The following is a 15,300-nucleotide window of genomic DNA, read 5'->3' as shown; positions in this document are numbered from 1 at the left end:
ACCTGTGCCAGGACCTCACCCCCCTTCACAGGGAAGAATTTCTTCCTTACATCTAATCTAAATCTCCCCTCTTTCAGTTCAAAACCATTCCCCCTCGTCCTATCCCTCCCCCCTGATCAAGAGTCCCTCCCCCCTTTCCTGTAGCCCCTTTCAGTCCTGGGAGGCCGCTCTAAGGTCTCCCTGGAGCCTTCTCTTCTCCAGCTGAACCCCCCAACTCTCTCAGCCTGTCCTCACAGGGGAGGTGCTCCAGCCCCCCGAGCATCTTCGTGGCCTCCTCTGGCCCCACTCGAGCAGGTCCGTGTCCTTCTGTTGTTGGTGCCCCCGGAGCTGAACCCAGCACTGCAGGGGGGTCTCACCAGAGCAGAGTAGAGGGGGAGAATCCCCCCCCTTGCCCTTCTGGCCACACTGCTCTGGATGCAGCCCAGGAGACGGTTGGCTTTCTGGGCTGTGAGCACACATTGCTGGGTCATGTCAAACTTCTTGTCAATCAACACCCCCCAAGTCCTTCTCCTCAGGGCTGCTCTCAAGCCACTCCTCACCCAGCCTGGATTTGTGCTTGGGATTGCCCCGACCCATGGGCAGGACCTTGCACTTGGCCTTATTGAACTCCATGAGGTTCACACGGTCCCACCTCTCCAGCCCATCCAGGTCCCTCTGGATGGCACATCCCTTCCCTCCAGCGTGTCACTGCACCACACAGCTCGGTGTCATCAATGAACTTGCTGAGGGTGCCTCAGTCCCACTGTCCATGTTGCCAGCAAAGATGTTGAACAACACCGGTCCCAACCCCTGAGGAGCACTGCTTGTCACTGCTCTCCACTGGGACATTGAGCCCATTGACTGCAACTCTTTGAGGGCAACCACCTAGCCAATTGCTTATCCACTGAGTGGCCCATCCATCAAATCCATGTCTCTCCAATTTAGAGACAAGGATGTCGTGTTGGACAGTGTCAGATGCTTTGCACAAATCCAGGTAGATGACATCAGTTGCTCTTCCCTTGTCCACCAATGCTATAACCCCGTCATAGAAGGCCAACAAATTCCTTCAGGCATGATTTGCCTTAGTGAAGCCATGTTGGCTGTCACCAATCATCTCCTTATTTTCCATGTTCTCTAGCAGTTTCCAGGAGGATCCGCTCCATGATCTTGCCAGGCACAGAGGTGAGACTGACTGACCTGTAGTTCCCTGGATTCTCTTTATTTCCCTTTTAAAAATGGGAGTTATGTTCTCCTTTTCCAGTCAGCAGGAACTTCACCAGACTGCCACAACTTCTCAGATATGATGGATAGTGGCTGAACCACTTCATCCCCCAGTTCTCTCAGGACCCGTGAACGCATCTTATCAGGTCCCATGGACTTGGGCACCTTCAGGTTCCTTAGATGGTCTCAGACCTGCCCTTCTACAGTGGGTGGTTCTTCATTCTCCCAGACCCTGCCTTTGCCTTCTGCCCCTTGAGTGGTGTGGCTGGAGCCCATGTTGGTGAAGACTGAGACAAAAAAGTCATTGAGTACCTCAGCCTTCTCCATGTCCTGGGTAACCAGGTCTCCCGTTTCCTCCCGGAGAGGGCCCACATTTTCCCTAGTTTGCCTTTCATCACCGATGTACCTGCAGAAGCTTTTCTTGTTGCCTTTGATGTCCCTGGCCAGATTTAATTCTATCAGGACTTTGGCCTTCCTAACCTAATCCCTGGCTGCCTGGACAGTTTCTCTGTATCCCTCCCAAGCTATTTGTCCTTGCTTCCACCCTCTGTAGGCTTCCATTTTGTGTTTGAACTTGTCCAGGACTTCCTTGTCCATCCCTGCAGCCTCCTGATGTTCTTAACCTGACTTCCTCTTTGTCGGGATGTGTTGCTCCTGAGCTTGGTGGAGATGATCCTTGAATATTAACCAGCTTTCCTGGGCCCCCCCTTCCCTCCAGGGCTTTATCCCACGCTACTCTGCCAAGCAGATGCCTGAAGAGGCCACAGTCTGCTCTCTTGAAGTCTAGGGTAGAGAGCTTGCTGTGCGCCCTCCTTGCTGCCTGAATGATCTTGAACTCCACCATTTCATGGTCACTGCAGCCAAGGCTGCCCTTGAACTTCATGTTCCCCACCAGTCCCTCCTTGTTATTTGGAGCAGATGGTCTGTATTCTTTTGAAGTGGTCTTAAAATGTTGTATTCATTCCAAAGTTCAGAAAACAAATGTAAATGAGCTTTCTCACTATCAAGATACTTATATTCTATTAATTTGTGGAAAAGAAACGTAGATTGTGTAACAGGGTGATATCTCTATGTCTTTCCATGCCAAACAAAAATCATATTTTACATCAAATGAGACTATGTTCTTGATAGAATGGTGAAAAATATTTAAATTGTTTATGATTGTTGAATTACTTTTTAAAATCTAATAATCTGTGCGTAACTATTACTCTAAAACTATATGGCAGCTCCCTAAAATAATGCCATGTTCCAGAAACACATTCACAGTACATCTTGCTTCTAGGAAGTCTCATCAAGTTGTTTTATGTGCATGTAGTCATTTGACAGGTCTGAACTGTTTTTTTGACATCCCATTCTCATTAAAATTAAATGAAACAACTGTTTGGCACGGTATACTTAGCACTTGTAAACATACACAGGCGCAGTTCCTCTCGGTGTTACTGGATATCACAGAATCATTCTCTCCAGCATGCAAAAACACGGGAATTTATTCATTCATCCCATGCTCTGAGCTGACCAGTCCTGAACTAGCTTTAGTCTGGAAGCTGTATTGCAGCATTAAGGTACTGTAGTGCTTGAGCTAGTCAAGCCTGCCTTTTGTGGAATTGTTTTTGCCTATATGAGAATGCCCAAATGCCAGGAGAGTGGTCGGCACGTTGCTGTGGTCAGCCAGCTATCTTGAATTTGTGCTCCCCTGTATTTCTGATGAGAGGTGGGGTAGGTAGAGCAGTGTCTGCTCAGCCTGCACCCTTTTGTAGACCCCATCTCTTTCAATTGTCTGAGTTTGATACCTGTTTTCTGGCTTTTTATATTTGCAGGTACTGCCCAGGTGGACCTGATTCTGATTTTGAATATTCAACACAGTCTTACACTGGATATGAGGTATTACATCAGTCTGCCATCGTGCATTGCCTGCACTCTCTATAAACTTGGGTTAGGCTGCTCTTTATTTCACAGAATCACAGAATTGTCTCGGTTGGAAAAGCCCTTGAAGATCCTCCAGTCCAACCATGAACCTCACACTGACCGTTCTCAACTCCACCAGATCCCTCAGCGCTGGGTCAGCCCGACTCTTCAACCCCTCCAGGGATGGGGACTCCCCCCCTGCCCTGGGCAGCCCATTCCAACGCCCAACAACCCCTTCTGCAAAGAAATCCTTCCTAAGAGCCAGTCTGACCCTGCCCTGGCGCAGCTTGAGGCCATTCCCTCTTGGCCTGGTGCTGGTTCCTTGGGTCAAGAGACTCATCCCCCCTCTCTGCACCCTCCTTTCAGGGAGTTGGAGAGGGCCATGAGGTCTCCCCTCAGCCTCCTCTTCTCCAGACTAAACCCCCCAGTTCCCTCAGCCGCTCCCCATCAGACCTGTGCCCCAGACCCTGCACCAGCTCCGTTGCCCTTCTCTGGACACGCTTGAGTCATTCAATGGCCTTTTTGGAGTGAGGGGCCCAAAACTGAACCCACTCATCGAGGGGCGGCCTCACCAGTGCCGAGTCCAGGGGTAAGATCCCTTCCCTGTCCCTGCTGGTCACGCTATTGCTGATACAAGCCAGGATAATATTGGCCTTCTTGGCCACCTGGGCACACTGCTGGCTCCTGTTCAGCTGGCTGGCAGTCAACCCCCCCAGGTCCCTCTTTGACTCACAGGTCTCCAGCCACTCCTCCCCAGTTTCTACAAATTCACTCGAGTCGCAAGAATAAAAAACAAAAGCAGGCTTCATAAACTTCGAGATCTAAAGCAGCTCAACCTAGGACTGGAAATTCTTCTCAATTATTGTAGCGGTTGTTTCTTTCTCCTTACCGTGCTGCTGTTTATACTGTTAAACATGCAATATGCTGTAGAGAGGAGTGAGCAGCCTGTGATTGTGAGCAGGGTGGTGCAGCATTGTGGCTGTACCCCAAGACTTGCTGGTGTGGGCATGGCTGTTAATCTGAATCTCCAGCTGTGGAAAGCAACTGAGTGAGAGCAGTTGAAGGTGACATTGCTGTCTCCCATGGGACACTGCTGCATGCAGTTTGTTGAAATGAATGCTAGCTGTGATTGCTACAGGAGTTACCAATCTGTGTCAAAATTCTCCTAACTAAACCGTCCAGCAGAAACGTAAAGTTTTATTTGTGGCTTAGTATGAGTTTAAGGGAAAGGTACAGAGAAGGCAGAGCCAGACTCCTCAGAGCTGCCGAATGGAAAGATGAGAGGCAACAGACATGAGTTAGAATGTGGAAGATTTTGCCTTAATACAAGAAAATAATGTTTTAACATGACAGTCATCAAACACTTGAGTAGGGATCTAGAGAGGTTTTGGGATCTCTGTTCTTAAAGGTAGTCAAACACTGACTGGACACAGCCTTGAGCATCCTGTCCTAACTGGACCTGCTTTCAGTCCTGTCCAACCTACAAGACCCTGCAGATTAACAAAGGTCAAGCTCTAGAAAAAAGACCATTATTTAGCTGTTAGTGCCTCTGAAATTCCATTCATGCCTTTTTATGTCTCTGTATCTGCAGTGGTATCTCACTAAATACATATATTTCTGAAAGAGTGCTCTCCTGTTGTCTGGAGAAAGTTTAACAGCAGATCTTGCTGTGACTAAGTTATTGTGAGTGGTTTTAACAAAACAACTCATAGCTATAGTACAGATGTAAAGTAGCAAAATGAGATAAAATACAAACCGGATTAATTTGGTAAACAGCGATGGAGCATCCTTTTAGTATGGATTTTGTGTGTTGTTATCCACCTCTCGGCGACTTGAAACTTGTCCCATTAGTGCAAAGTAGGAAAATCCTGTGTATATGTAACTGCTTTAAAATTCATGTTGTTTTAGATACGTTGTATTAATTTGTTCGGTACTAACAGCATGTGTGAGTTGTGCATGATTAAGAGAGTCCTCATTCTTTAGAGCTTTTAATGCAGCAGATATGAAATACCAAACAAATCCAGGATACCCAAGATACTTGAAAACCTTGTTTTGGAGTGTTATTAATAGGCTTACATTGGGTGGTAGTATAAGAAGTAAGTTGTTAGGGATTTCAGTTCAAATAGTATCTTTAGCTTAAAGAATATTTGAAGTTTAGACTGAGCTCTAGAGGATGCTGCTTGGATAACTTGTGCAAGTGAAGAGAAACTGAAATGAATGGGACAGAAAAAGTGGTATTTTGAAAAACATTTTCTTTGTGATTTTTGCGATATTTTTTTGTGACTCACTACAGAGATTCTTTATCTATCCTGTCGTAATGCACTAAAAATTTGAAAAATTGTGTTATTCTTTTTATGTCATGTTATCATCTCAGGATGACAGTGTGTTTTGTTATAATTTTAAAAAAATTAAGGAGCCAAAATAATATTTAAAATTGGATGGACTCTTTGGTTCTGAGTTTGAAGATTTTTAGGGTCAATTAGGATTTGAAGACTTAAGCATCTGTTTCAATGCTAAAAGTGGTTTTTTTGTTCTTTTTCACTGTTGTTTAAAAAAAAAATTACAAAATGAATCTCCTTGTGTTTTTTAGCCAACGTCCATGAGGGCCATTCGGGCTAGATATGACCCTTATCTCCAGACAAGACACAGAGTGGAACAGGTAAATTTTTCCACTGAAAGGGAAATACATTGTGGTTGTGATGAAAATAATAAGAATGCTTTTAATTGCCTGAACTGGTGGACTGAAAGGGTTGTGATCAGCAGCACTAAGTGCAGCTGGAGGTCAGTCTCTAGTGATATAACCCAGCTGTCAATATGGGGGCCAAGAGTGTTTAACCTCTGTGTTAATGACCTGGATGCTGGGACAGAGCACACTGTTGGCAAGTTTGTAGATGATATGGAATTGGGAGGAGTGGATGATAGACCAGAGGATCGTGCTGCCATTCAGAGAGACCTGGACAGGCTGGAGAAATGGGCTGCTGATCACTTCTTGAAGTTGAACAAAGGGAAATGCCAAGTCCTGCCCCTGGGAAGGAACAACCCCAGGCACCAGTACATGCTGGGGGCCAACCATTTGCAAAGCAGCTTGACAGAAAAGGAGCTGGGGGTGCTGGTGGACACCAGGTTGACCATGAGCAGCACTGTGGCCTTGAGGCAAAGGCCAGTAGCCTCCTGGGCTGCATTAGGAGTGTTGCCAACACATCAAGAAGGGAGGAGATCCTTCCTCTGGCCTCAGCGGTGGGGAGGCCCCACCTGGAGAGTTGTGTCCAGCTCTGGGCTCCCCAGAAGACAGACGTGAACATACTGAGGGAAGTCTAGCAGAAGGCCACTAAGATGATGAAGGGACTGGAGCATCTGAAGAGATGCTGAGAGCGCCAAGGCTGTTTAAGCTGGGGAGGAGAAGGCTTGGGGGAATCTTACCAGTGCATTTAAGTAGCTGGTGGGAGGCTGTAAAGAAGAGAACACCAGGCTCTTCTCAGTGATGCCCAGTGACAGGACAGGACTTGATACAATGGGCACAAATGGAAACATGAGAAATTCCATTTGAACATCAGGGAACTGTGAGCAGTTGCCCAGAGAGGATGTGCAGTCTCCATCCTTTGAGACACTCAAAGCCTGTTTGGACACAGCGCTGAACAAATGGCTGTAGCTCATGCTGCTTTGAGAAGAGAGGTTGGACTAGGTGACCTCCAGAGGTCCCTTCCAACCTCAGCTTTTTCGTGATTCTATAATTCTACATTAGTCTGACTTGATCCACATAGAAAAATTATGTTTAGACCTTTTAATTGTCTGTCATCTCCATTAGATAAATGACAAGTTTTGAACGTCTTATAAGATTTTATCTGTTCTGAACAATGCCTGACTAATAGGAGATCCTATTACAAAAAAATTGTACTGAACTTCTGTGACACTTGCTACTTCTTGTTAATTACTTAAATGGAGAATTTAGTACTCAAATAGTGGCTTTCCTACCAAAATAATTTTTTTGGCGTCTTTGCTGGAGAGTTAGAAGATCTGAAGAGTTTTTTGATCCTATTCTGCTTTGACTGGTTCCCTGTTTATCTCCAAATCCATTGGAAAATTCTCCATTGATTCAGTGTAGTCCTTCTCTCCCACAAGTTTGTAAGGAAAGTTATTTCTGCATGGATTGAAGGAGATGTGAGGAAACTTTTACTACTGGACTTATCTAAGCTAGCTTCAAACTGGAACCAGGGTAACTCCCATCAGCAAGATACTAGGCTCAAATAATTCTGCTTTGTCAAGAAAACCTGTAACACTAGGCTCAATATCTGTACTGTGTTCTTGCAGTAGAAGAATAACTTTTGAGGGTTTTTAAGGGGAGGGTTATAAGAAATCTGTGCAAAAGTGTTAACGGTTTGTCATTCGTAAAAGATACGACAGCTAAAGAAGGAAATGCAGTGTAAGAATCTCAGGGTTTTCAGGGAAGTCTTTTAGATAAGTCCCTGATTGGTAATTTTTCCCCGGTACTTTTAATTTTACAGCTGAAGCAGTTGGGCCACAGCGTGGATAAAGTAGAGTTTATTGTGATGGGTGGAACATTCATGGCCCTGCCAGAAGACTATAGAGATTACTTCATCAGAAACCTTCACGATGCCTTATCAGGTCACACTTCCAATAATGTAGCAGAGGCTGTCAGGTAAGCGTCTTGCTTTTCCTTAATGTAGTTGTTTAAAAGTGTTCTTTAACTGGTGTAAGAACAGAAAATACTGAAGACAAACTTTTTTTTTTAAAAAGGCAATGTTTATCCAAATACATATTTAGACACGGAATATTTATAGCTCAATTTGCAGCATAGCTCTGCGTACTGCATAGCACCCGCAGAAGATAGGGCCATGGTTTATCTATTTTCTCGTGTGGGAAATGCTAAGCTGCTTCTAATTTCTTGGCGTTCCATCTGGACTTTTACCTTTTATGCCTCATCACCTTGATTTGGAGTTGTGACGAATCCCATTGCCACGGGATTTATTTCCTTGAGCTGGGACGGGGAGCTGATCCCGCCTTGGAGGGAGGCCAGACGTCAGCTCCCATAAGGGATGACTCACCCCCGAGAGCGTCAGCGCTCAGGAGCTCCGAGCCCCTTGCAGTCTCAAACGCAGTTACCCTTGCAGTATTTTGGTGTGACAAGGAGATGCTCTTCTCATTTTACAGTTGGTGAACGGAAAACCAGAGGCTGATTTATTTACGTGTGCTTTGGGTCATTAAATACGTAACTTTTCAGTGCATTTTGTAGTAAAAAACTGAAGAAAAATGAGAGATTTGATGTTTTGGAGCTGTTAAAACTAGGTGAGCATCTCTACTGACAGTTTTAGTTTGCTACCTTGTCATCGTTCAGTGCAGTGGATTTTCCTTGATCCTTTAATCATCTAAAGAAAGCAGTTTTAAAACTGAGTAGGACTAACCCTTGCCTAGCTTCATGTCTACCTTTGTATTTTAAAGCTGTAATTTCATTTGGTTTTCCTCCGGAGGGCAGCAAACACTTCTCTTGGTTTTCTTTGGTTTTTTTTCCCTTGTCATTCAAAGACCAGACAAAAAGTGCTATGCTGCTCTTTCCCAGTGGATTTTATCAAGATAAAATAATGAACAAGTTGGGGAAAGAAGTGCTTTTCTTTTGCTCTAGTGCCCTGGTTGGGCACTGAAGGACACAGCTCATTATGGCAGAAGGGTGGTATTTGCACGTTGTCTATTCAAATTAGCGCTGGGCTTATACGTACGTCAGGTGGTTCAGGATGTGGTTATTCCATATTTTTTCTGCTGCAGGTGTCTAGCTAATTTTATTGGACCTAAAATTGTTTTTCCAGTAGCCTGTCCTTCGCTCTGCAGATTACTGAGGAAACTATTTACGACACAGACCGTGTGACCAAGTAATTTTGAGTGCATGCAAAAAACGAAGTGACTCTGAAGTCAGCGTACTGCCTGGCAAGCACGCAGATCGAGCAATGTGAGAAAACCTGCACTAGCAATGTGTGGTTTTTTTCCAGCAGATAAATAAAGGTTTATATTTTTAACATAAAATTCATGTTAAATGCTTAGTAAATGGAGGTATGTGGGAGTTACTCAAGTTACACTTCCTAAATATTCTAAAGGCAAGAAAATTGAGTTCAAGATGAATCAGACCTTTAGTTTTTGTGCTTCTTGCATTTTGCTGTTGTACTGTATCACTGCAGTACTATTTTGTGATGGTCAGTGACACTTGAAATAAACATTAAGGGTGAATTTATTTCTCTTTATACATGAGGATTCAGCCCTTCTTCCTTACTACTTCCGTCAACAGAGACCATGCTACATGGGGAATACAGACAGTATTTTACTTGTTTTACGCTGCGGGTGCTGCATTCAGCAGTAACCTGGGATCTGGTCTCTCTCACCCCTTACTTTGAATGGGATTGTGGTAGCCTTGAAATTTTTCTTGCTTGTGCAAATCATAACTTTAGATTTTGTACAGTGATTCCTTAATGGGAAAAAAGACCTTCAGCCAGGATGCTTTTTTAAAAGCCCTTCTGAGCATGACCTTTGATTAAGCCAGTGGAGCATCTATCTGTTTAGGCTACAGTCCACCTAACTGTGAACACAGTTTTTTCCCCTTTTGTCCAGTCATTTCTTTACTTTGCCCTAAACTTGAGCCCTGCTTCTATGTCCAACGCTGTCTTTGCAGTGATAGGGATATGCTGACCTATACACTCTGAATTGTGCAGCACTGAAGGGCTCATCAATCTGGCATCCTCCTCTTGATGTAATTTGGAATTTCCTTCATATAATACTTTGTCTTGATCAGCCTGCTGCAGCTTCTGGTCCCAGTTAATCTGATAAAAAGGCTGTGACTCTGTGCAGTTTCAACCAGTACAGTATGACCGTAGCCTGCTGTGAGGGTATATGCTGTTCCTCACCAGGAACCAGCGCTGCAAGTCTGAAGAAATAAGTCCTCAAACTGTGTTGGCCCTTGGACTCCAGCTGATATTCTGAGTTGACTTTGGGCTTTCTCGCAGATACAGAGTCTTATGGTAAATCCAGCCTCATGGTAAATCACAGAGCCACAAACCCAGCAGCGCCTATGTGAGAGAAACAATGCGGGACTGGGAGCGATGTCTCAGGGAGGTGGGGCACTGCTCTAGCCAGCTCCTGACAAATAAGTCTGAAACTGTGGTTTTAGTCAGTGGAAAGAGGAGGATCTTCATGGGATGGCTCAGAGCATCTAAGCTAGGTTGCTGCTTTAAACTGTTTCCAGGTAAACTGGGCAGCTGACCTGGGGGGTGTGAGGAACTCCCTTTATACCTCTGCTTATAAAGCAGTAGGAGATTCTTTTTGCGTGAGTGGACCTGGGGTGAGTTAAGATGTTGTTTTTTGTGGATGCATGAATGGGACGTGAGTGTAGAAGTGACTGGATTTACATATATCAACTCATCAGCCAAAAGTGTGATTTGTAAAAAATTAAACAGAGAAACTGCTGGGCTTTTGTAGCAAATCTGTTGCAAGTGGAGGAAGGACGTGACTTCCCAGAGAAAGTGTTGCTGGTGTTTAATATTTCTGTAGCACCTCCCTATTGAGATAATAAACACTTTTCAGACTCTTCAGACAGAACTCTTTGCTTGAGGTGCTTTGGTATGCTTGCGAAATAAGTTGGCCAAGGAAGGAGTAAGGAATTGCGGAGCCAGGGGGAGATCTTTGTTTTGTAGAGAGTGTGCAACAAGACTGAGTTTTAATTTTTATCTGCCGAGAACACCACTGAGGAGATTTCAGTGCACTTCTGGATGCCTACCAAGCAAGGTTGTGGACTTGGTGATAAGCTTCCCTTCTTTAGGAGGAGATTTGTAGTAACTGCTAAAGAATCACTATAAGACAGATTTTTTTCTTTTTGCACACTAAAGAAATACAGCCTTCTCGGGGAGTTGTTCCCATCAAGCCAAAGTGTTGACTTGATTGCGGCTGCCTTTGCTCTTTTGTGAGGACGATGAACCAAGAAGGTGTAAAATACACCTGCAAATGAGAATTGCTGCTCCCCATCATTTTGCTTCTCTCACCTGACCCATGAGTCATTAGAGGTGCTGGGCATATTTAACTGCCACTGTGACTCACCACTTGACTCCAAGGGCTGCGCATCTCTTCTCTGAGCCAGGTTCTGACTTTTAATTAGTGAATGAGGCCAAAGGAGAGCTTGCCTTTGTTGAGAAAGGTGGGTGTCAGAAAGGTCCCCCAGGCTCTGCACCCATGCAGTTCCTTGGACTGCAACGCCAAGCCTGGCTTCTCATAGTGTCTTTAAAAATGCACAGAAATTATTTTAAAAATTTTATTTTAACACTATCGTGTTGTCTCATATTCGATCTGGTTGTAAATCACGTTGTTAATGGCAAAGTAAGAAGGGGATAAAATTGCTGGAACCTCATGTTCTGCAATTCATGTGCCTTCTGTACCTGTTATTTATGTGACAATATTCAGGTGCACAGCAGATATAATAACTATTTCCATAATAAGTCGGTAATCCAAGACTGGTTTGGCTTTACATCCACTCGTCAGTCAGTAGTCTCTTCAAAGGCTCATTTTCCACTTGCATCGTGCGTTGAAGCCCAGAACTGGCAGAAGTGAGTACTGTCAGCTGCCTTTGATTCCTCCTGGAGAAATTGCAGCTCCAAATACCTGGTGACACCGTGAGACTGCCTTTTTCTTAGGCTTGTCATCGATTGCTTTTGCCAAGTGTCCTTTTGTGTTTCCACCATTAGCTGTGTCTTCCATGGAGCTGGTGAGCAGGCAGCAGTGCTTCCCGCTGCCACAAATGTTTTCATTATGCACGAGGAAATTTCCTTTAAGCATCCCAAAAGCCATATTGATCTTTTGGCAAGTGGTAAGTAGATAGATCAGCTACTTTAGAGCCTTTGCTGAAAGAAAAAACACAGGTTTTAAATAACCATTGCTTAGGGCTGGATTATTGTGTGTCCAGTTTAAGACCTCTTAGCCCATTTGAAGTTAAAAAAAAAAGCCCAAGCACTGCCAGTTTCAGCAGCAGTTGGTTTGATACATGAAGCAGCCTTTTAAAACCCAGCTGGAAATCACTCCTCTTGAACACGCCAGATCAGAGCGACCCATGAAAAATGTGGTTTGTGTGGTTGTCAAATGATGTGTTTTCTGGAAAGATCGTTATATTCTTTTCTCAAATACCCACATTAGGTTTTGTGTATCAATAATTCCTCTAATAGAAGCTCCACAAGAAATACAGTGATTGTGAAGGCTGACAACTAAGCCACTCCTAATTTTGCTTTCCAATAGTGAGGAATAAACCTACTTTCAAAAGGTTGCACTTAATTGTCATAGTTGAAGTCTGTTTTACATTTCCCAAACAGGATTTTAGTAGGAGTTTTATTAGAAGATGTAGATTTCTGCAGGTAAGTCTAGTCTTGCTGCTGCCAGTGCTGTAATTTTACCAAGATTTAAACCTGGCTGCTTGACTTTTAGCCCACAGACCCACGATGAAGTTACGTGGGGTAACAAGTGGGCATGTTATGCTTGTGCTGTTGCAGCTGGCTTTGTGTTTGTATTTTGCTGGCCCCGCTTGTGAGAAATTCTAGTGTACTGTGAATCTCAAGGAAAGAGGTTTAAGCAAACATGCTTTACCTTGCAGTTAGTGTAGGCAAAGAAGATGCTCCCCTACAATTCAGATGGCTCAATTGACATATGGTTGCTTGTTACATTAATGTATCTTAATTGTGCTTTCTGAGTACTAATTGTGACTCTAGCAAAAATAACTGAGGGCTTTGACTCACTAGCTCCAGTGATTCATGCTGGGGTGATTTTAAGAGGTTACTGTTCTCCTTTTATCTACCTTGACCCTGTGCTTGAGGTTACCACTTTCAAAACCGGCAGCTAAACATAGTCGTCCACCCTTCAGCTGCCAGAGTTCACCCTGTGGCAAATTAATGTAATCTGGATCGGATAGCGATTTAAGAAGATAACGCTACTTCTTTGGCTGCAGGGAGCCCAGCCTGTTAAATTGCCCTGCTACAAATTGCCAGAATTTGATAGTCAGATCTCACCTCTTGACTTGCCATAATGAGTAGGTACTGTGACAGGTAGGCTCTTGAAGCTCTAGCAGCTCCCTTGCAAACTGCTGTAATTGTCGGCTTAAACTCCTATTCTAGCAGTAATTTGGGCAGCCGAGGTGTGTGGGTACTTATCCCGTCCTGCATCCCCTCCTGTGCAGGCAGCAGTTCTGGCAGAGAAGGAAGCGAATAGGAGGTGGCAGCAGCACTGCAAATTGCTGTGGCTGTATCCGTCACAGCTTGTCTGTCAAATCCCTAAGGACATCTGACTGGGCAGTGATTTTTCTGTGCCAGGCAGGAGATAACTGGCTATTGTTTTAGTGCCAGATCATTTACAACAGAGATTCTGCCTAAATTTTGTTTTGTTTCCGGAGATTTGGAGACTAGTTCCTAACGTTCTGGTGAAGCAGGCAGATTTTCTTTCTTTATTTCCAGCTTTGGATGTGACTCTTTCACGGTGCAGGAGTCAGGTTTGCCATTAAAACCTGTTTGTTGCTGAGTTTTTACCCCTAAATGCCTTCAGTATGGATAACGTCTTTCCAGCTGTCAGAATTTGAGGAAATTTACCCCAAAGCTGGCTGGCCTTTGTTGCCATCCTGTTACTTTTGCATTGCATATTTTCTACTGCAAGACCCAACTTTCAGCTGCTGGAGTGTGTGTTATTTGGAAGATATATAAGTGAAAGTCATTTCATCAGATCCTAATCTTATTACGGGTAGCTGTTCATCTTTTTTCCTCCTGCAGCTATGGAAAATGATTGCCTATCCAGTTATCTGTCCTGTTCAGTATTTCCACAGCATTTTCTCCTGCATGTAAAATATTCAGGTTTGTGACTGAATGTAGATGACTAGGGAAGGTAGGTGTGAGGAAGCCATACTCATATATTTCTGTGCAGGTGCAACAGCATGTCTGATATTATGTTACTTCAGGTTTTCTATGGTGGGTGCTGGGACCTAATACATCTTTGTCAAAGGTTTATGAGGTGATAGTGTGTCTTTGTAACAGCAATTTGAACTACACCAAATTTAACAATATTTGTAAATACTGTTGGTCCGTATTTTCTCCTACGCCGGTGGAAAGGATGATGGCCCTAGCGGTCATGACATTGTCAGAGCTAAATAATGAATTTCAGTGCCTTTTTTTTGTACATTTTCAGCAAATTACTGCTGAACACCTGCCAAAGGGAATACTTTTCTCATTTTTGCTGCTTCACTGCTGTGCATGTGTAATTTGGCAAGCATAACAAGTTCTCCGGTGACCTGCACTAAAATGTTAATGCTGGGATGGGATCTGAGTGGTCAGCTGGGATCGGTAACTGGAGATGGAGTTTTATTCATGGCTTGGTCACCTGTATGAATATGAACCTGGCCTGATTATTAGTTCTAGTTCAAATTGTGCTGGTGATCCAAAGATAATGTCATGAAGAGACCGTGTGGCATGTACTAAATAAGCTTTCTGGGTTAATTTCCTCCCTGACACAGGGGAGGATGTGTGTATTACAGAAGCATTGCCTTAGTTGCTGTTGTATTCTGATTTTCCAAGTGGGCAGAAGATCAAACATTAGCAACTGCTTTGAGCTCCGTAAGGATGCGAGCGATGCTAGACTGATACTCCCATGCCCTGGAGAGCTAACGCGGGACCTGCACTACCTTTTTTCCTTCTTTCAGCAGAGATTGCTTTTCAGCCCAAATTAAAATGAGCTGGTAAAATAGTGAGATGCGGTTTATGGTTCCCTCAGCTGTGCTGTGCTTGCCTCATTGATATTGTAAACTGAGATCCAGTGCCTTTCAACAGTGCTAAATTAATTTGAAAGAAAAGTCATTTTCTAGTAACATGGTGGGTGCAGTAGGCATGCAAAGAAGAAAAAAAAGACAGGTTTAATTTTCATACTTTTGTAGAAGGATGTGAAGAAGCGGTTTTCCTGTGACTGTTTTGTGAATGCTGTACGAGGCAGAGCAGAGGCTGTTTGCTTTTGAAAAATGTCTTTCTGCAATGTGCTGCAGCTAATGCGCTCTGAGACGCTGTGCCTCCTCGTGGCCCATCGGTTTGTGAAGTCAAGTACTCGGAAGCTGGGAACTGGCAGAGCTGGGGGTGTTTGTGCAGCCTTGATTTGGTCACCCTTCATCTGGGCCTTGTGTTATCCCATTAT

At 44.2% G+C, this 15,300-nt stretch overlaps 1 protein-coding gene across 4 annotated transcripts in view; it reads left to right on the top strand.

Moving 5' to 3' along the window:
- ELP3 (elongator acetyltransferase complex subunit 3) overlaps nucleotides 1-15,300 on the top strand; it is a 97,733-nt gene that overhangs the window by 6,580 nt on the left and 75,853 nt on the right. For all 4 annotated transcript variants that reach the window (XM_074861290.1, XM_074861289.1, XM_074861288.1 and 1 more), the window contains exons 5-7: nucleotides 3,018-3,081; nucleotides 5,696-5,764; nucleotides 7,608-7,762. In XM_074861290.1, the coding sequence (XP_074717391.1) occupies nucleotides 3,018-3,081; nucleotides 5,696-5,764; nucleotides 7,608-7,762 (288 nt within the window). The remainder of the gene's footprint in view (nucleotides 1-3,017; nucleotides 3,082-5,695; nucleotides 5,765-7,607; nucleotides 7,763-15,300) is intronic.

Source organism: Strix uralensis, chromosome 3, assembly GCF_047716275.1.
Source record: "Strix uralensis isolate ZFMK-TIS-50842 chromosome 3, bStrUra1, whole genome shotgun sequence".
Lineage (NCBI taxonomy): Eukaryota > Metazoa > Chordata > Aves > Strigiformes > Strigidae > Strix > Strix uralensis.
Note: the sequence above shows the minus strand (reverse complement) of the source record. Positions and strands in the feature narration are given on the sequence as shown.